This window comes from Crocodylus porosus, unplaced genomic scaffold, assembly GCF_001723895.1.
Source record: "Crocodylus porosus isolate Cpor-Errol unplaced genomic scaffold, CroPor_comp1, whole genome shotgun sequence".
Classification (NCBI taxonomy): Eukaryota; Metazoa; Chordata; order Crocodylia; family Crocodylidae; genus Crocodylus; species Crocodylus porosus.
Genome location: NW_017728906.1, coordinates 193,111,029 through 193,133,352, shown reverse-complemented (window position 1 = coordinate 193,133,352; position 22,324 = coordinate 193,111,029). Strand labels below are relative to the sequence as shown.

The following is a 22,324-nucleotide window of genomic DNA, read 5'->3' as shown; positions in this document are numbered from 1 at the left end:
AAGGCTATCATGCTCTACAAACTTACAAATGATGTGAAATTACCCAAAGAGTCACTGTGCAAACTGCCTGAGATATACAATTCTTGGAAGAGCACAAATGCTGAGGTGGCATTGGTAACTGGTTACCTGTAGAAGAGATGCGTTTAATAGCTTCCCAAGAATTTCGGATGCTTTCTGAACAGCCTTTCCCACTCTTCTTGAAGTCATTAGTCACTATCCTGCTGAAAACACCGCAGGGAACCAAATCCTCAAACTGCCATATTGGGGCTGAGGCTGCAAGAGCTCTGTAAAAACGGAGACAATAGGCAATATTTATCTGGTGAAATACACGTTTGGCACCTCTTCCAAATGAACCGCTTTGTGTCAGAAACTCCTCACAGCTACTGAACAGTTAAAACGTAAGTCTTAAGTGTTTAACCCCCTTCTTCCCATCCCCGCAAAAAGAAACCATACCTATAATCTATAACTCAGATACAACATTCACTCCTGACAAACTTGAACTTAAAAAAAGTAAGCTTTTTTGTAAATCCATGCAAGTACAAAACAAATTAGTGTTAGATCCCAGTTAAGACGTGCAAGTTCTTCATGCACACTCACAGGTATTTGTATAGTAACAGCCAGAGACTGGGGCTCCATTGTGCTACTCTGTGTTTGTACAATATGTAAAAGAAAGTTTTGAGCTGTAAATCCCTGTGTCTGAAAAAGGCACAGAAGGAAAAAAAGGGAGGAATGATCACCTTTGTATTGCAGGTAAAGAATCTGGGCATTGAGGGATTAAAATGACTCGTCTAGCTTGCATACAAGAAGCCCACCACAGACCTGAGAATTGAACCCTAAACTCCCAAGTCTCAGACCAGTGCTATACCCTTAAGAGAAATCCTGTGGTGGGAGATAGAGAGAAGCCCTATGGTAGGTTTGATACCAAAGCAAGAATTACTGGATGCCTAGACTAGGGATACTCAGCCTTTAGCACATGGTCTAGATCCAGCCCATGGCACGTCATCTGGCCTGTGGGGCTCTGCATGGGTCCAGAAGTCCGGTGGAATGGAGGTAGGAGCTGTGCTACTACTCCCATGGTATCAAGTTTCCAAACCCCTGGGGAACCCTGGGCCCTGCAAGCTGTTTCAGATTAGGCACCTGATCCGACAGAGCAGGGTACGGGTGGTTCCAGGGCCCTGAGGCCTAATCCCAGTGCATGGGGGCAGGAGGCAGCAATGCCAAGCCCCCTGGGCAGCTGTTCCCAATGTGGTGCCTGCAGGTTTACTCAGGTGCTCAGGCACATTTTCACAAAATCACTATTCCAACAACGAGTTCCTCTTTTTTTTTTTTGGGTGCTGAGAAAAGCTTCTGCTCTCTATTATGTTATAGAGACCCTTCCCTCTCCCACCATAGGGAGTCCCCAGGGCCTCTTTCTGTTATGAGACAGACACACCTTTGCCCCTCTACCCATCTCATTTTTCAGGAAGTCAGCTGAGTGGGACACTTCCAACTTGTATAGTTTTCCTGTATCTAGCCCAAGGAAAAACCTGGTCTGAGTAGCGAACACAAGCCACTAGAGTAAATCCATCTGTTATTAGCCAATAAGTCCAGTGAGCAAGGAGTTATCCATTACATTGACATTTTATTAATAGGCAAAAAAAAAAAAGGCGTCTAGAATCGTCTTGGGGAAGACGGATCCAATATCTCCCTGCACACTAAAAATCTTAGTTTTCTACTTTCTGGAAACTAGAATGAAATCTGAAGAAGGGTATCTTGTGCCCAAAAGTTTATGTAAGATCTCTCCCAGCCATAGGTGATGCATGGGGAGATTGGGGGCTACCAGAGCTGCCACTGGCTTCTGCAGGCAGTTGCCACCCCCCCCCAAATACCAGTACAGCAGCTGCAGGTGGTCCCCACTCGCCACCCACTGCTCACCACTGGCCTGCTTCCCACCACCTGCGGGTGGTCATTGTGCCCCCCAGCCTCAGGAGGCACATGTTGTTCATGCTCCCAACTATACAGGTTATCCAATAAAAGATATAACTCAAAAAAAAAAAAAATCCTAGAGACTCAAAAAGCCAGGCTTAAGGGTCATGTTTTAAAACTAATTGCATCTCAAGCCAGAGGTACCTGAAATTTTTCAAAATTCAGTATTTAATTACACCCCGTTTTGTAGTTTGGAGAAGTTATTAAACTTGTCTTGCAGTAAATATGAATTCAGCCTTAATTATGGGACTTCTCTCAATGCCTCCATAATGCTTAGAGCAGGGGTGGGTAGAATATGGTCTGCAGGCAGATCTGGCCTATGGGCCCCTAAAAAATATTTGGAAGGTTAATATTTCCTTGCCCTTGGTTCCTGTCAAAAAAAGACACAGGGGAAGCCCAGAGGGCTCCCACAACAGCAGGGCCCACCCAGCTCCCATGGTTTCTGGGCTGGGAGCATGTGGCTGCCCCTGGTGCAGGGAGCTCAGGTAATTAAGGGGGGGGAACCCCCAGGCAAGGAAGGAGCATGGGGGGGGGGGCGGAGCGACCCATCTACACCCATGCCCAATGCCACATGCTGCAGCTGCTTGCAGCCCACGTGGGGATGCCTGTGCCCGCTACAGACAGCCCCATGCAGGCTGCGACTGCCTGTAGCACAGGGCACTGGGCATGGGAGGGGCCACTCCCCCCTCCCCCTCCTCAGCTTTTCTGTGGGCTCCTCCCTCACTTGCCATGGGGTGGGAGAGGGGCTACCCCCCCACCCAACCCTGCACTCAGCACCACCTTGTAACCTGGACCCACTGCCAGCAGGGGTGCATTACAAGCTGGTATTGAGCATGGGGATGGAGCACCACCTTGCCCGCCCTGTGCCCTGCACCCTGCGCTGCAGCTGCTTGCAGCCTGCCTGGGTCTGCAACACAGGGCACCAGCTACGGGGCAGGTGAGGAGCCACTTTTCCCCCACACTCAGCATTAGCTTCTTCCCTGCTGGCAAGCAGGGGGTCAGGGCTGTGCACTGCCCCCAGCCTGTACTGGAGGGCTGGGGGACACTGGGTGTGAGCAGGTAGGGAGTCAGTATGAGCACAGGGCCTGCACTGGTGCCTTGGGGCAAGAGCAGGAGCACAGAGTCCCAACTGGCAGGGGCTCTATGGAGCCAAGCCAGCTCCCCACTCCCTGCTGGTGCAGCCTAGCCCAGCTTCACAGACCCCTGCCAGCCTGCACACCACTTTGGGCCCCACTGGTGCTGGCCCTGGGACAGTGGTCTCAAGGTGGTGACCAGGGGGCAGGGCACTTGTCAAGGGGCAGGGAAACCCAGCCCCCACCTCCAGTCTGTCAAAACTGGCTAAGTGGCCCTCTGCTCAAAATAAGTTGCTTGCCCCTGGCTTAGGAGTTACAGAAGTTCTGTGCGGAAAGAATGTCTTCTTAACTAATCCATTAATTACTTAGTCAGATGACATTTTTATAAGCCAGTAGTGTTCCAGGTTTGAGCAGGATAAGAGTACTCACCCATCTACTACATGAGGATATTTCATTCTAAGCCAGGCTGCAAGCATCCCTCCATATGACCCCCCTATGGCAATCACAGGAGTGTTTTGGGCTCCTGGTATTGTCTTCCTAATGTGTTGAATTAGTATTGCAAAGTCTGCCAAAGCTTGCTCTGATGTCAAGTAATTCAGATGTTTGGAATCCTGAAACAAAAAAAGTATATCGTATAGTATAGGAGATTTTCTTTGAAAATCTTTGATTTTCCAGCAGCAAAAAGTTTGAGAGACTTCTAGTCCCATACCAGGTGTGATTACATTTTGATAGTATATTAAAACAACTTCTGCAAGTATTGGTAAAAAGAATCTAGAAATGCATAGATGCTTTAGTGAATACTATAGGTATGTACCATACTCACAAAATAACATTTTCTTCCAAAATCAACCCCCAAAATTGGGATGCATGCTTTGAGCAAGGAAAATGGTCTTCACAGAAAGAGACAAACCTAGAGACACCATGCAGGTCATGCAGCTTCCAAGATGGTGTGGTCCTGCACTAAACCCCTCACAACCATAGCTATTAGCTGAGCACAGTACCCTGTGCATGAAGCAGTAAGTGAGCTGCCAATAGTACCCCGATGAGCTTGGGACATGGAAGCTTTATTTACAGGTTCTTTATAAAGAGCCAACAGACTTATTACTATCCTTGCAAGGATCTGAGGTCTAACCTCCTGCAACATGTCCAGGAAGCATGGCATACCAGAACAGTCTGAACTTCCTGGAAACACCCTTCCTATGTATTACTCTATGCTCCCAAGAGGACTTGCTCATGTTGCACAAATCAGCTATGACTGTGGTGTGGGGTAAGAAAGGACAGCCATCTCACTCTAGGAGTGACTCTCTCTTCTCCACTCCCTTCCCTCCACCCCCATTCTGCCTTCCAAGGAACAAGGTATGTATTGTATTTGGAGACATTTTGTATGCAAGAAAATAAGGTAAATGTGGGTTCCTGGGCATGTATCTTAGCAGAAATAACCCCAAATCCTACTCATCCAAATAGTTACTGCTTAGTCAATAATTCTGCATGTATAGAACAGGCAGGATTTAGGCCACAAGCAAGGAAGCATCCATTTCTTTTCAGTGACCTTAAAACTAATGTGGGGGAAAAGGTACTTACACTGAAAGACTTATTTCCAAAGGGCAAGGATTCACCGTAATATCTATGTTCAGCAAATACTAACATGGCATTAAGCTCTTCAGCCACTTCCCACATAAAACCCTAGGGGAAGAAAAAAAGTGTTTAAATGAAGAGAAAGTGAACTATTATTTGAATGTACTGTTAAACCCCCTACTCCTTAATCAGAAAGAATTCCACCAACTCAGTTACTCTTATTCAAGTATTGTCTAACAATTGTAAAATTTAAAAAGACTGCTAAGGACAATAATAAAAATAATGCATTCCTAAACTAAAAACCAAATTCTGCCAAGAGCACTGCTCAGTATGTACTGCCAGAACTAAGTGCATTGGGACCCAAATTAAGTTACAAAATGAATTCTCATGTCTAAATAAACACTTACCTGGTTGTGTACCTGACAGAAACAAAAAACCACCAGAAGAATTAGGGCCCTTGGCCCAGTCATGAGTTTCTGGCTAGCAGCAAATTTGGAGATGGAACTGGGACATGCATAACTGGATAAGCATATGACACCATGCCAGAGCACAGATGCCCAGCCAGAGTACAGGTAGCTGCATGGAGACTTATTCCGAGCCACGTGTGACAGTGTGAGATTACAAACTGTGTATACAAGTTAAAAAACTTGTGCTTTTACAGCTGAATATATGCCATTTAGACAAGTACAGACAAACAGGATCTAACCCCTAAACTACAACAGGTGCAAAAGATTTTCCTCTGGTGCTCAACTTCAGGCATAACCAATCCTTGTAAAGGCTGCTAATTTACCCTCAACTCCCCTTTGGGGCAGAGAGCTATTATAAGCCCTACTGACAGAAGGGGACTCCAAAGCTACTGCACAAGTTACCTTGCAACTAGCTTTCTCCTGCTACCCAGATTAGTACCTCAAAAAAATCACACCCTTCCAACACAGACCATTCAAGGACTTCTTAGATTGCAGAGTGCTTTGAGATTCGGGTCCTAAAGCCTGAATTCTGTTCTCTTTAATCTGACTTACATGGAGAATATCATTTTCCTCATATTTTAAAATCCAGATCTGCAGTTAATTCCATATCCCAATGGCACCACCTTGCTTTCTCAATATCCCACTAGAAAGTCACACTCTAAAAGTAAAGAGATTAGGGAGCAAAAGTCTGATTTATACCCACTGTGTTATTGCAAAACCATGTGATATCTCCTTCATTGCCAGTATAGAAAAGTATTGATCCACCATCTTTCTTCCAGTACTGGTCTGCTATTAGGTACCGCTGCTGGAATGTACGATTTTCAAGAAATCCAAAATGATCAACCTGTCAGAAGAAATATAAAAACACACTTTAAAGAGGACTGAAAAAGGTCAAGGATGAAGAGGCATAACATGCAAAGAATGCACCCAGGACAGTCCTCTCCCCTCCTTCTCCTACTAGGCAGTGTGCAAGAGCTCTAGCAAGCAATGACGCGGGCAATGCATGTCAAGGAATGCAAAATACTCCAGGAACTGCAGTTCTGAAGTGGACTCTGCCTGGGGGGAGAACTGACCCTATTTTTGCTAGTAAAAAAACCCAGAAGTTTTGCCTTCCCAGCATGAACAGCAACAAAAATGGGGTGAAAGTTCTCCGCAACAGCAAACTCCACTACAATTCATAGTTTCTAGGGTTGGAAGAGACCCGAGTAGATCATCTAGTCCAAACCCCTGCCATGGCAGGAAAGAGTACTGGGGTCAAACAACCCCAGCAAGGTGTTCATCTAACCTCCTCTTAAAAAGACCCCTAGGTCTTCTCTTGGAAGCTGGTTCCAGATCCTAGCCGCCCTGACCGTGAAGTAGCGCCTCCTGATATCCAGCCTAAATCTACCCTCTACCAGCTTGTGACCATTATTCCTGGTCACTCCTGGCAGTGCACAGGGGAATAGTGACTCCCCCAGTGCCTGATCCCCCCTGATTAGTTTGCAACTGGCCACTAGATCGCCCCTCAGCCTTCTCTTGTGGAGGCTAAACAGATTCAGGTCCCGTCGCCTCTCCTCATAGGGCCTGCCCTGCTGCTCCCTGATCATGTGAGTGGCCTCCTCTGGACCCTCTCCATGCTGTCCACATCCCTCTTGAAGTGCAGCGCCCAGAACTGGACACAGTACTCCAGCTGCGGCCTGACCAGTGCCGTGTAGAGGGGGAGGATCACCTCCTTGGACCTGCTTGAGATGCATCTGTGGATGCATGACAAGGTACAGTTGGCCTTCCTGACCACCCCCCCCACACTGCCGGCCCATGTTCATCTTGGAGGCAATGATGACTCCAAGATCCTTTTCTGCCTCTGTACTGACAAGAAGGGAGTTCCCCAACCTGTAGGTCTGGTGCTGGTTGTTCTTCCCCAGGTGCATCACCTTGCACTTGTCAGTGTCGAATCCCATCCTATTCTCATCCACCCATTCTTGTAACTTGTCTAGGTCCAATTGTAGCCTATTGCTCCCTTCTAGCATGCCCACACACCCCCACATCTGAGTGACATCAGCAAATTTGAACAGGGTACTTTTTACCCCTTCGTCCAAGTCGCTGATGAAGATGTTGAACAGTGCGGGCCCAAGGACCGAGCCCTGCGGGACCCCACTGCCCACATCCCTCCAAATTGAAAATGACCCATCCACCACAACTCTGGGTACAGCCCTCCAGTCAGTTGGCAACCCATTTGACTGTGTGGGTGTTGACACCGCAGTCCCCCAGTTTCTTAATGAGAACGGGGTGAGAGACAGTATCAAATGCCTTCCAGAAGTCCAGGAAGACTATGTCCACTGCTACCCCTGCATCTAAGGAACTGGTGACCTGGTCAAAGAAGGCCACCAGGTTGGTCTGACAGGACCTGCCACTGATGAACCCGTGTTGGTTGCCCCCAAGCATTAAATCCCCTACTGGCCCCTCATGGATGTGTGCCAGCATAAATTTTCTCGAACAGCTTGCCTAGGATCAAAGTAAGACTAGCTGGCCTATAGTTTCCTGGGTCCTGCTTCCCCTTTTTGAAGATGGAAACCACGTTGGGCCTCTTCCAGTTCTCTGGCACCACACCAGAGCATGAGCGCTCGTAAAGCCGTGCCAGGGGTCCTGCAATGACGTCAGCCAGTTCTTTTAGTACTCTAAGATGGAAATATTCAAGTCAGCCAGTCCAGACTATGTCCAGTCCCTCTAGCAGCTCCATAACTAGTTCTTCACTAACCCTTGGCCTAGGTGCGCCTCCCCTGCGGCCTGAGGGGGGCCCAGCGGGAGGGTGGCTGTTCCGGTCCCTGCTTAAGAAAATGGAGGCAAAGAAATCGTTAAAACATGTTGGCTTTATTGTCTGGTGTGACGACCAAGTTTCCTAATGTGTCCTGCAGGGGCCCCGCATTATCCAGAACCTTCTTTCCCTCCCCCCCAAATGTATTTAAAGAAGGACTTCTTGTCCTTAATCCGGGAAGCTAGTCCCAGTCCCATTTCTGCCTTGTCCTTCCTGACTGTCCCCTACATCCCCAAGCAACCGCAGCATAGTCGTCCCTGGTGATGGACCCTCCTTTCCATTGGGTGTATGCCTCCCTTTTACCTAGGAGACATTCCCGGATGCTTTTAGCGAGCCATGGGAGCTTGTATGCCCTCTTGTTCCCTTTGATCCTCATTGGGATTACCTCCCTTTGGGCTTGGAGGATTGTCTTCTTAAGGAGCGACCACTCTCCTTGGACACCTGGCCCCCTCCCCTCCGGGACCTCAGTGCTTCCCCGACTATTCCCCTTAGCTCATTGAAGTCTGCCCTCCTGAAATCTAGGGCTGCTGCCTTGCTGCAGGCCTTTGCCACCTTGCGCTGGATGGTGAATTCCAGCAGGTGATGATCACTGTCGCCCAGGTGGTCGAGCACCCGCAGCCCCCTCACCAGGTCATCTCCCGTGGCCAACACCAGGTCCAACAAGGCGTCTCCCCTGGTGGGGCTGTGCACCTCCTGGGTTCAATGGAGGTCTTGCACTCTGGCTAAGAACCTACGTGAGCGGTCAGACCTGGCTGATTGCTCTTTGCAGATGTCTGGGAAGTTCAGGTCCCCCATGACTACCACATCCTTAGACTTCACTACCTCTGTGAGCTGACCTAATTCCTAGTTGAGCTCTTCCCCGTGGTCTGTAGGAGACGCCCACTGTTAAGTGTCTTTCCCCCTGACTGCCTTGTAATCTAACCCAAAACACTTCACACTGCCCTTCCTCCAATTCCTCATTAATTGATGAGGATGGGTATTCCTCCTTAATGTAGAGTGCCACACCCCCACCCTTCCTATCCTGTCCCTTCTGTACAGCCTATAGCCCTTGATATTCACCGCCCAATTCTAGAGATCTAGAATTCCCAGAACACCTTGCACTCAAAAGCACACACCACTGGCACCACTAGACTGTGTAGCCAGGAAATGCAAGCAGAGCTAGAGGGTTGGGTGTGGTGAGGCACCCTACTCTCCATCCTTTTGGCATCTCTCCTCTTAGGCAGAGCATGGGATGTGCCCTGTTCATTCACCCCATATTCCACTGAGGATGAGTGGAATAAGAAGATTCATTTTTAAATCATGTTCTTTCAGTGCAGGTGAAGTTCTTGGACTCAAATACATGAAGTGGATTTGACACCCACCCCCAAATCAGGAACAGCTAACAGCTTGGATGAAGCCTGAACACTCAGGGAGGGAAATGTAGTATCAGCTACAAGAGATGTACAGTTTTGCTGAACACTGCACTTAAAAAGGACATGATGTCGAGGAGTGCAGGCCTGCCACAATATTGCAACAGCAGCTAGAGAAACCCAGTCAGACAACTCTATTGTGCCATGTACTATACACATAGGAAGAAACAGTCCTAGTCTTTAAGATGTAAGGGATAATTAGCTACAGCAGGCTCATAAGTAAACAAAGATGACTGGTCATACCGTGAAGAATGAGTGATAGTTTGTCAAGAGTTCTCCAAGAAAATACTGTTTTTCCTTTAGAGAACATTGTTTGTATTCTTTTCTTATAAAACTATCCATTTTAGTTGAAGGGTGGTTCCTTACAAGGAAAAAAAAAAAAGCTTTCGTTTTTTTGCTAGGAAACCAAAAAACCTCCAAATGGAAAAACTGCCACCATGGAAATTATTCTTTCCATCCATTTATAGCTGAAAGCTAGACATTTGTTCTGGACAAGAAGTCCACTGACTTCATTTTTTGTTCTTTTGTTTTTTTTAAATACATAGATCATGCCCCCTTCTCATAAAAAAAAAAGTTTCCTCAAAAGATTTTTTTGTGAAAAAGTTCAAGAAAACAGGTGGTGGTGGTGGTGGTGGGGAAGAGTGAGCATTGGGGAAATTATTTTGCTTAAGCAGCAGTAATGTTAGGTCCAAAACCTTGTTGCAAATTGACCCTGTACCTGATGAAGGCCATCTTGCATTCTGAAGCCTGTCTAACTATCCCAACTATACAGGCGGTCCAATAAAATACATAACCTGAAGAAATCTTTGCCTCAATTTTTGTACTGCCATAACTATATCACTCTTACACTATCCAACGTCAACTTGTTTCTGCCAGTTTACAGGCCCCCCCATCCCTTCCAATAAGGATTTATCTACACTTGAAAATGTTTTTGAATATATTATTACTGTGCAATTCCCCGTGTGGTCATGCACTTGATCTTTAGCTATTTTTGTCAGTCTGGAATAATCTCAGCTATGCATGCAGGTTCTCCAGCGCCACCTGACTTTTGCTTAAGAACCCAATATTTATTGCTCTGAATGAAGACAGCCTCTGGCTCTATTTGAATTATTTTAGTACAGAGCAACACTTCTGCCCCCACCCCCTTTAGTCTCTTTCTCCATCTCCCACTGGATAGGTGGTGCCTCCTGGAGGCAAGAGCCTGACATCTGCTGGACTGAACATCTGTGCTTGCCACCCTCTGCCTTCAGACTCTACAGTCCCTCACATGCTTATAAAACCCAGCTCTTTGAATACGTCCTTTGTTTTTAAAACATCAAGTGACTTTACTGCTCATAAAAATGAGGGATCCATGTTGCAGCATAAGCAGCTGCTGTGCAGACTTCTCCATACAGCTCAGACGATGCAAGCCTGCAAGTGATTTGGGGAGAGAAATTTTGTACATCAGGAAAAAAAAAAAAAAGAGATGGGAAGGAGAAGACTGCTTTTCTTTTTAAAAAGAGACATTTTATAAAGATGCTTTAAAGAAACAAAAGCAAGCTTGCAAAACACTGGTGCAGGGGATGTCATGCTCTCCTCGTACTGAGCTTGGAAGAAGCTCACCTCCTTTGTAAGATTGTATTTATTATTCGTAGTGTTATGAGCAGGCGCTGTATGGAGAGACAAGGCCCTTGGACCCAGTGACTAATTCCAGCTCCGATTAAACATGTTATATACATACTTAACTTTGTGGGCATGAATCATTCCACTAAGACAGCTCATCGTTTAAAGACTACACTAGACAAACCCTAATGACAGTAGACTGTGGTGGTCCGACACTGATAACTGGTTGCTGCTTCTGCAAATGTAAAGCCTTTTGCCCCCCGCCCGCCCCCAGACTTAATATGAAACTTAGTGCTGTAATAGGAAAGTGATTCCTAGGAAACAGGGACAGACCCAGCAACACAAAGTGCTTGGTCTAAAAGGTCTGAAGCAATTAACAAAAAAGTTTAGAGGGAATATATTAATGAAGAGTATCCAGGTAGTCGAACAAAAATGTCAAAGTCATCCTCAGCCTGAAGTGGTGCATCATGGTAGTATGCATAAGGCATCCTAGTGTCTGCAGCCAATAGCACAAGGGCCAGCATAGTGCCATGTCTAGTTGCCTCTGACTTTCCAGCCTGAATGACCAGGAACCCACTTACAACTGTACTGTAAAAATACTACAGATAATGGTCTAGTAAAAAAATTAAATACTTTATACCTAAAACTAAATAAAAATATCTGTGCTAATATTATATGAACAATTCCAAGTCTGGGTTAAGGAGGAATAGGATATATATTCCCATAACATTCCTATGAGTAGAGAAAAACTAGGTGGTTTGGCTAGGGATGTAGAGGACTTGGACTCAGTCACGCGCCGCCTGTTTGAGAGTGAAAAAACACCGACTCAGCGGTTCCACATTCCCAGCCAAACTAAAAGCCTGCAGCATGTGATGCTGACATCCCTCCCCTAATACTGCTCTGTTCTGGCAAAAGCCACAGAATTATTTTTAAATTAGGATTTGAAGGTAAAAAACACAAAAACAAAAATTCAGAAGTCCAAATTGCTGAGACAGGATAATCTCCCAGCAAGTGCTAGTAAAAAAGGCTTTGCAACTTAAACACACACGAAGGTACAAACGTCTTCTGGTTGGGTTTCTATGCACCATACCCCTTAAAAAGGTGTTTAGTGCCACACAAGCTATATTTTTCCTTGGTACCTGAAGAATTCAAGGCAATAATTCCAGTTAAGATTTTGATAATACAAGGCCTGTTTACAACAAAATCTGACCAATTCCCTGTTGCCCAACATAAAAGAAAACCATTCAACACAAAATGAAGCTAAATCTTGCAGAGTATTTTTATTAACATTAAATTTTAAATTCAAATGTGAAACTTTTACTTGTTTCCGATTTCGGCCAACTTTCTTTTTAGAGTTTTGACTTTGTAGGGTTTTCTTGTCAACAGAATTTCAAATCTTCCTTTTCCTTCAATAGGGCAGTTAGGTTGAATCAATGGCTATAAACATTGGTTCTGCATCAGAATACTACAGGTTCTGCTACAGACTCACTGCTCAGCCTGGGTTATGTCACTTCAGTGTTTTGTTTCATAGTTTCTAGGGTCGGAAGGGACCCGAGTAGATCTAGTCCGACCCCCCGCCATGGCAGGAAATAATACTGGGGTCAAACGACCCCAGCTAGATGTTCATCCAACCTCCTTTTAAACACCCCCAGGGTAGGGGCCAGAACCACTTCTCTTGGAAGCTGGTTCCAGACCCTAGCCGCCCTGACTGTGAAGTAGCGCCTCCTGATATCTAGCCTAAACCTGCCCTCTGACAGCTTGTGACCATTATTCCTGGTCACTCCTGGCAGTGCACAGGGGAATAGTGACTCCCCCATTGCCTGCTGACCCCCCCTGACTAGTTTGCAACAGGCCACTAGATCCCCACCTCAGTCTTCTTGTGGAGGCTGAACAGGTTCAGGACCCGTAGCCTCTCCTCATAGGGCCTGCCCTGCTGCCCCCCAATCATGCGAGTGGCCCTCCCCTCCGCTGGACCCTCTCCACGATGTCCACATCACTCAAAGTGCAGCACCCAGAACTAGATGCAGTACTCCAGCTGCAGCCTGACCAGTGCCACAGAGGGGGAGGATCACCTCTTTGGACCTGCTCGAGATGCATCTGTAGATGCATAACGAGCTACGGTTGGCCTTCCTGACTGCCTCCCCATGATCACCTTGGAGTCAATTATGACTCCAAGATCCTTTTCCACCTCCATGCTGACAAGAGGGGAGTTCCCCAACCTGTAGGTATGGTGCCAGTTGTTCCCCTCCAGGTGCATCACCTTTCACTTGTCTGTGCTGAATCCCATCCTATTCACATCCGCCCACCCCTGTAACTTGTCTAGGTCCGATTGTAGCCTGATGCTTCCTTCCAGTGTGCCCACCGCCCCCCCCCAATCTTAGTGTCATCAGCAAATTTGAACAGGGTGCATTTTACCCCCTCATCCAAATCGCTGATGAAGATGTTGAACAGTGCAGGCCCGAGGACCGAGCCCTGCAGGACCCCACTGCCCACGTCCTTCCAGGTTGAGAAGGACCCATCCACTACCACGCTCTGGGTGCGGCCCTCCAGCCAGTTGGCGACCCAATTGACTGTGTGGGTGTCGACACCACAGTCCCCCAGTTTCGTAATGAGAACGGGGTGAGAGACACAGTGTCAAAGGCCTTCCGGAAGTCCAGGAAGACTATGTCCACTGCTACCCCTGCATCTAAGGATCTGGTGATCTGATCGTAGAAGGCCACCAGGTTGGTCTGACAGGACCTGTCACTGATGAACCCGTGTTGGTTGCCCCAAGCATGCAGTCCCCAGCTGGCCCCTCCTGGATGTGTGCCAGCATAATTTTCCTCAAACAACTTGCCTAGAATTGAGGTAAGACTAACTGGCCTATAGTTTCCTGGGTCCTCCTTCCTCCCCTTTTTGAAGATGGGAACCACGCTGGCCCTCTTCCAGTCCTCCGGCACCACGAGCGCTCGTAAAGCCATGCCAGGGGTCCTGCAATGACCTCAGCCAATTCCTTAAGGACTCTAGGGTGGAGATCGTCTGGGCCGGCTGACTTGAATACGTCCAGCCCCTCCAGAAGCTCCCCAATTAGTTCCTCGCTAATCTTTGGCCCAGATGTGCCTCCCCCGGGGCCCGAGGGGGGCCCAGGAGGAAGGTTGCTGTTCTGGTCCCTACTTAGGAAGACAGAGGCAAAAGAAATCGTTAAAAATCGTGCGTCTCCATTTCTTCTTTCCTTTCCCAGCCTTTAATGTTGGGTTAGCCCCACTTATGCAGTCCTAGCTAAAATTAGAACTCCCAGTGGATGGGCCTGAAAGAAAAGCCAACAAAAAGCTGTCACCCTACTCACAAGGACCTGTACTTCTGGCACTAAAAGCACAAGTGCTTATTACATGAGAAAACAGTCAGTTCATTACTTCTAAATATAGTCAGCAAGCTTAGCTTCTAGTAGTTGGTCAGCAAGGATAAGCCACTTTAATACTGAAGATCTACAAGAAGGAATGCAAAGCAGCTTGAACACACACACAAAAATGCAGCTTCTGTATACTGTTGAGAAAAATGCAAAGAGTTTAAAAATCAGAGCATCAAACAGCAGCAAGTGTGAGAAGCAGTCTCTCTCAACACTGACAGAAGAGAACAAGAATTAATGCATCAGGTGATTCTAGAAAAAGGATTTAGATCCTAAGAAAAGCTCTCCAGAAACAGCAGAGGGAGCTATCATGCAATCCAACTTGAACATACTCCTTGAAGACCAGGAATGGCAAGAAATCAAGTTAAAATGTACTCATATAATTCAGGGTTTCTGGTTGCAGCTGTGTTGGTCTAATGAGTAGGCAGGCAAGGGTCTTAGAGCAGATGTGGTATCTTATTAGACCAACCAAGTAGTTGGGGGGAAAAAAAAAAGTTCTTAGGAAGTTTTCAGATAAGTCACCCTTCTTCAGAGACAGGGTGACTACACCCAAAAGTTTGCCAAGAACTTTCTTCCCTCTCCAACTAACTCAGCTGAAGTAATAAAAGATATCACATCTACTCAAAGAACCTTGCCTCACATGATCCAGCAACTCAGATCTTGCACTTTGGGGAAGGGGAGGAAAACCCACCTTTTTGACAATACTATACAAGAGATTCCTGAAAGTTAGAGGGTTATAAGGACAGTTTTCAAGTTAGAAAGAAAACAACAGATAAGGATCCAACTAGCATTTTAAGACACATTTCAAGTCAAGTATTTTAGGAAAAAAAAAAGAAAAAATAAAAAACACGAAATTATTCATTGACTTGTCAAAGCTACAATGCTTTGGGTACAGAAATCCTAGAATGGAAGTTACTGGAAATGAACAAAAGTTGACTTTCAGACTGGATAGGGTAGGAAGGGCAGGGGGAAAGGAAGAGGAAAAACAGAGCAAAGAATTCAAACTTGAGGGGGTGGGGGGGGAAAAAAAATTATTTGACATCCGTCTGTCACTGACAGACAGTGACCTAGAGTAGGGGTGCTCAACCTCAGGCTCATGGGTGAAGTGTGGCCCACAGAGCCATGACGTCCATCCCACAGGACTCCACAGGTCAGAGAACTGGGGTGGTGGCGGCGATACCAGTGCCCTATCCCACTTCCAAATTCCAAGCCCTGCCTGAGGCATTGTAGCAAGGCCATGCCCCACCAAGGCCAGACCACAGCCCCTGCACCCCATGCAGCTGGATTAGGGCCAGGCTGCCCCCCCACTCCCACAGCTGGATGGGGCCCTACAGTGCCCACCCTGAATGACAGATCAGGACCAGTGGCCAGGTATGGCCTGGGTACTGCCCATCCAGCCTGACAGGCAAAAGTTTGGAAACCATTTTTTCCTAGATCAGTGGTGCCCAAACTGCAGTCTGCAAAGCCCTGGGAAAGGTTCCACAGCTGGCCCACCTATCGCACCCTTTCCCTTGTTCAATTCAAAGGTTCATCATAATGCATGCAAGACAGTCTGAGATTTTGTATATAACCATCCCCCCCCCCCCCAATCTGTATATGTACATGTTTTGCATGGGCAATGCATCTGTAATCATACTACTACTACCAGAATGGACTCGTAAAATCAGGGATCCAAGTTTTCTGCTCACTGTGGAAAAAATGCAGATCTCCTTTAAGAGAGAAAAAACCCAGGAAACAGCAGGTTTCCCCTTGTAGGCTGGCAGAGTTCCAACCTAGAAGGGGCTGCTTGGGGTGGAGGGGGAGCTGAGGGCACCACATGCACATAGCAGCCAGGTATGGTGCTGGAGAGCAGCTCTCTCCAGATAAGCCTGTAGTGGGGAGGAAGATACAGGCAACCTTTGTTTTAAAGAACAACTAACTGTGAACTTCTGTTCACATGACATCTTTGATCCAAGAGGAACATACCATATTTCATAAGAGAGTAGCAAGACAGACTGCTGAAAGAGAGCACCTTCCAGATGGAGCACAGCTGTGATTTAACAGTGCACTGTAGGACTACGCCCACTTGAAACAGCCAGGTGAAAATTTAGGTAGAAAAATTTACCATTAACTACCCCCAAAAGACATTCTGCCAGGTATCTGAAAAATTAACTGACATTCTGGGTTGTACACTGGAGTGGACAACTTTGGTCCTCTAGCACAACATAGCTTTTGACAGTAAGAGCAAAGTTTATTGGTAAGAGGCAGTGCCTTCCCTGGGGCTGGTCTAGGACAATTGAATGAACTTCCACAGGAAAAGAGGGCCATCACAAGCCTCATGATTTTCCGCTGTAAGTAAAAAAGGCACATTTACCTTGACCTTGCCTTATAAGTACACATACTACTATACGCTCATGTTAGATCATTTAAAGTTTATAAAAAGAAAATTCCAAAACAAGACCCTCTGCTGCACACACTTCTCCCCTTGGGAGAAGGTGAGAGAACAAATACACAACAGATGTTAGCTGCATTACTTAATGCACTGCTGGAAGGTTACCCGAATACGTGGTAATGAGTGAACTACAAGGACCTGCGCAGAATGCAACAGAAGACACCACTGGGGTTAACAGTCTCTTTTCCCTTAATGACAGCAAAGTTCAGATGCCAGTTCAAAGTCTCTGCCAAAAGGGGATTATATCATTTTGCTTAAAGTTATTCATTCTCTTGAAATTCTGGCAAGTCAGAAGCCTCTAAAAGCTTTACCTGGGGTCTTATATTTTAGTCTTTCTCCATGGAATATTTTTGTTTTATCTGGTTGAATATTCACATGCACCTAAAGCCAAGGGACTATTGATTCACTCAAGACAAAAAGAAAAAACTTGGGGTTGGTCCCCCCCCACTCAACCCTCCAAATTGTGTCTCACTGTGCTTAAATGCCCATCCTGTCTGAATTATTTCCTCATTGTGGAAAGATACAGGAAGGGCAGAAAATATCCTTCCTCAGAGTGGTTGCTGGTCTGCCTACAACTTTGACAGATTAGGGTTTTAGTCCAAGCTCTACCACTGACCAGCTGTATAACCACTATTATGTTAAAATTTGACTTCTGTATCTGTCCCCCCTCCCAATCTTGGGATGTTTCTCTAGAGCCCAGGGGTGTCAAACCAACCTGGATTTCTGGGCCAAATTTAGACCATGGGGCTTATTTCAGGCTGAATCTGGATGTAGCGGCAGGATAAGTAGCAGCAGTATTTGTGGGGTTTAAACATAGTTGTTGCTCCCCCCACCCCTCCTGGCCACTGACAGGACTCTGCAAAGGCGCTCTGTGCTCTGCTTTTTTGTGGTGGCTCCCACCCCAAAACTCCTGCCCCACCAGCAGAGAGCACAGCTGTACGGGCAGGATCCAGCCCATAGGCCCTGGTTTTGACATCCTGGCTTTAAAAGAGAGACTTAAGCTCTTGAGGGTAGGGACTGGCTCTTACTACAAGTACACATTTACAGCAACAAGCCTAGAAGGGCTCCCAATATCCAGGTACTGCTATTATATAAAAATCACTGTACAAAATAAAATGCAATTTCACTTTTGATAGGCAAGGACAAGGGTGTGAAAGGGAATAAAAAACTAGATGAAAAATTAAGTGATGTCACAATAGTGAAGATTTTGCACCTTATTTCTTCTTTGACATAACACATCTCTCAGATTTTATATCCACTTTCAGACTAGACTCTTAATTCCTGCACTTTGTTTTAAATTAAATTTAGTGGATTAACCTTTGATTCAGAATCATTTCTGCTGGGGAAGTTCTCTCTGTTCTCGTGGCCAATGTAGCCTCATTTCTGTCTGAACTTCCCTTTGCTTTTGGAATTGAAAGATCCCAGGAAGAGGATAGATTTTCCTTGCTACATCAGTAGGCAAAAAGCCCCACAATCTGTACCAGTCTGACCCTTGGGTAAAATTCTTTCCTGACCCCAAATATGACTGCCCCTCTGCTCTGGGTCAGATCAGTAATCTGTAGCCAGGAAACCCTGGGCTTAAGTCCTAGCAAGACCATTAGCTAACTCCAGCAAAAATCCCCAGCCTTGACTGCAGCCAACATCCAAATACCTTTGAGAAAGACTTTAAAAAAACCCTAGAGGTGGGGGTGGGGACAGGATTCCCAAATATTAGGGATAAGAGATTCAGATGCTGTACAAGTCGTGGAAGAGTTGTAAGGATAGGCTTAAAACAGTAAGCATCACTGTTTCTTCTTACCATGCTTGATGAGTCATGTTAGATGACAATGTTTAATGTAGGACGGTTCCGGGTAGTACTTAGGAAAACTGTCTAGAGCCTCTCCTATTTTAGAATAAGCCGAGAGAAAGAGACCTCTCCCCAAATGCAGAAACACAAATATTTTCATTTAAGTTTGACTTTGGAGCAGCAAGATGTTACAGGCAAATTAAACTTCAGGTCATGGAAAGGTACTGAGTTTGTCAGTACTCTTCTTATACAAAGTCGAACTCAGAACTGGCTCTGGAACAAGGAAAAAAAAAAAAAAAAAAAGCACAGATTCTGCATAAGTGTTTGACTTGCTCAAATGTAACACACTGAACCCAAACATAGGGCAAAGAAAGTCCAGTTTGTAAAAAACCACTAGCTTTCAGAGAGGCTCATAAGGGACTTGGCCAAGTATTAGAAACTGATGGGATGGCACAATTTCTGTGAAATGTGAATCTCCACAACTTTAAGCAGGAGAGCCGCTTAAAATTAGCCACAGTGTGTCATGAGGAAGCTCCTAATCCCAAAACAGGAATTGTGTGCAATGTACCCTTTGGGCCAAATTTCTTTAGGAAGGATATTAAAAGTAATGCTTTTATCATTTACAGACCATTTACTGGTTTTATCTGGCACTCTACTATTAGGGTAAATAGAGTAAGACAGAGGCTCAGGAAAAACAGCAGCAGGAATAGCTGCATTAGCCATATCCCCATCATGCAGTATCTAAAAATATATATCACCCTGTTACCTGGCATGCCCACAGCAAGACTATGAACTGCCAGTAGAAGCTCTACTGGGTGACAACTTTGGAGACACCCAGAACTTACAATGGTTCTGAGAGTTGGAACATTTGGGGAGACAGCAGACTTAGTCCCCTGTAGCTGAAGATGCCAACAGTACATAGAAAACACAGTAAAAATGCCATTAAGAGGATGCACAGCACAGCTATTAGCAGTACTTGACTTGCACTGGTGCTGTAGTTGTGGTCGAAAATCATCAAGTAAGTGCCATGCAACTTAAAAGGCCGACTTAAATGTGAAGATACAAGACCTTTTTTTAAACTGGGCAAAGTAGTAGTGAGGCAAAAGGAGATGGATGTCTGAAAATAATAAAATAAAAATACCCTAGGCAGTCTGCTTCCCCGTTCATTTCTATTCAGCTCAGTGAAAGAATTTAACATTTTTCCTCATAATCTGTACCTTTTCTAGCTGCCAGGGTACTGAGGGTGCTCACATGCATACAAAAAAGCAATTACAGTACTGTATTAAAATTGATGCATCTTTATTTAAACATATGCTCCTAAGTCCCTTAGGTACACTTGAAAAAAGTTCTCCCTTTGAAATCATTTTTTTCCCTTGCCAAGATAAAATTTTTAAGGCAGCAGCTTTTTTCCCCCGCCCTGCTGAAAATGATGATTCAAGAACGCTAAAAATTGGTGATTTTAAAGCTGAAGACTAAGTTAACATTGTGATGAGAAAATAGATGGAAAGCCACGGTACGGGATAAGAGCTAATCAGTAGGTAGGATACAGACTGCAGACTATGAGACACCACCTTATTGAGAGTAGGCATAAGTGTTCATGAAGTAAAGGACTCCTCCTACAAGAGCCTGTACAGAAAGCAAGAGGAGACTTGCGACTGCACATTATCCGAGAAGAGAAGGGAGGTGGGACCAGGGACAGAAAACAAGTGGGGTGCACAAAGAGTGGTCGTTCTTCAAGGACACCATCCTTGAAGCACAAGAAAACCAGTCCCATGAAAAGGAAAAGTAGCAGAAGGACTTGCAAGCCCTCCCGACTCAATAGGGACGTGGCAGTCCTTTTGAAGAGGACGGATAGATAAGACAGGAATACACACAGTAGAAGCTAGCCTCAAGGAGGACTATACAATAGTCATCCACACTTGTAGGGAAATGATTAGGAAAGCTAAGGCAGCAACTGAGTTTAAGTTAGCCAAGGGAATCAAGGACAATAAGAAGTCCTTCTTTAAGTATGTAGGGAGCAGAAGGAAAACAAACGGAAGCACGGGGCCCTGCTTAACACCTCAGGACAGCTGATAACAGGCACGCAGGGAAAAAAAAAAAAACAAAAAACGAAAAAAACACCACACACACACACCACACCAAAAAAACTGAACTCCTGAATGCCCACTTTGCTTCAGTATTTCACCGGACCAAGGGGAAAGACAAGTGAGATAAGGATCACAGGGGGCATGGCTGGAATAATAGCCTTCCCGCTGTGGATGCTGAGCTCATGCAGAACCAACTAGAAAAGCTAGCCATTTGTAAAGTCAGCAGGACTACAGTGACTTCAGAGAGTGCCGACAGAGCTGGCAGAGGTCACTGCAGAACCCCGGCAAAGCTCATTCAGAAATCGCGGCACACAGGGGAGATCCCCGAGAATTGGAAGAGGGTCAACACTCTGCCCATCTTCAAGAAGGGGGAAGGAAGAGGACCCAGACAAGCATAGGCCAAGTCAGCCCAACGACCATCCCAAGGGAAATCCTGGAAAAATTCATTAGTGCATGATACGCTCATTGAGGGCAAGATTCAAATGACAGTCAGCATGGCTTTGTCACATGTAGGTCTGGTCTTACCAACCCTGTCTCATATAAACAGGTCTCACCACACCTGGATATGGGACAGAAGGTCAACCTTATATACCTAGGCTTCCAAAAGGCTTCTGGTCTAGTGTCACAGAATATCCTTGTGGAAAAACTGGAAGATTGTGGGCTTAAATGCTCAAGTTCAGTGGGTGGAAAACTGGCTGCATGGTAGGACCCAGAGAGTTCTTATGAACAATGAAAAGTGGCTAGTGGTGTCCCTCAGGGGTCTGTGCTTGGACCGGTGCTTTTCAACATCTTTATAAGTTATTTGGGTGTGGGGGTGAAAAGCTCACTGCCCATGTTTGTGGGGGACACCAAGTTATGGGTGAGTGTGGTCATGCCAGAAGATAGGTTGTAGATACAGGTGGCCCTGGACAGGCTGGAGAGTTGGATGGACTGGAACAAGATGAACTTTACCACTCAAGTGTAAAGTGCTCCATCTTGGGACAAACAATCCCCAACATACCTACAGGCTTGGTGGTGACAATTTCATAGTTTCTAGGGTCGGAAGGGACCCGAGTAAATCATCTAGTCTGACCCCCTGCCCTGAGAGGAAAGAGTACTGGGGGTCAAACGACCCCAGCAAAGTGTTTGTCTAGCCTCTTCTTAAAAACCCCCAGAGTAGGAGCCTGCACCGCTTCTCTTGGAAGTTGGTTCCAGATCCTAGCTGCCCTGACCATGAAGTAGCGCCTCCCGATATCCAGCCTAAATCTACCCTCTGCCAGCTTGCGACTGTTATTCCTGGTAGTGCTCGGGGGAACAGGAACTCCCCCAATGCCTGCTGGTCTCCCCCCAACTAGTTTATAACAGGCCACTAGATCCCCACCTCAGCTTTCTCTTTTGGAGGCTGAACAGGTTCAGGTCCCGTAGCCTCTCCCTGTAGGGCCTGCCCTGCTGTCCCTGATCATGCAAGTGGCCCTCCTCTGGACCCTCTCCATGTCATCCACATCCCTCCTGAAGTGCGGCACCCAGAACTGGATGCAGTACTCCAGCTGCAGCCTGACCAGCGCAGCATAGAGGGGGAAGATCACCTCCTTGGACCTGCTTGAGATGCATCTGTGGATGCATGACAAGGTACGGCTGGCCTTCTTGACTGCATCCCCACACTGCCAGCCCTTGTTCATCTTGGAGTCAGTGACGACTCCAAGATCCTTTTCCACCTCTGTGTTGACAAGAGGGGAGTTCCCCAGCCTGTAGGTATGGTGCCAGTTGTTCCTCC

The 22,324-nt window shown here is 46.3% G+C and overlaps 1 protein-coding gene across 1 annotated transcript in view; it reads right to left on the bottom strand.

Moving 5' to 3' along the window:
• PRCP (prolylcarboxypeptidase) overlaps positions 1–22,324 on the bottom strand; it is a 55,495-nt gene that overhangs the window by 22,233 nt on the left and 10,938 nt on the right. Inside the window, exons 2-5 of the mRNA XM_019528545.1 lie at positions 5,784–5,924; positions 4,620–4,721; positions 3,468–3,649; positions 26–284 (exon numbers count right to left, since the gene is read on the bottom strand). Coding sequence (XP_019384090.1) covers positions 26–284; positions 3,468–3,649; positions 4,620–4,721; positions 5,784–5,924 — 684 coding nt within the window. The remainder of the gene's footprint in view (positions 1–25; positions 285–3,467; positions 3,650–4,619; positions 4,722–5,783; positions 5,925–22,324) is intronic.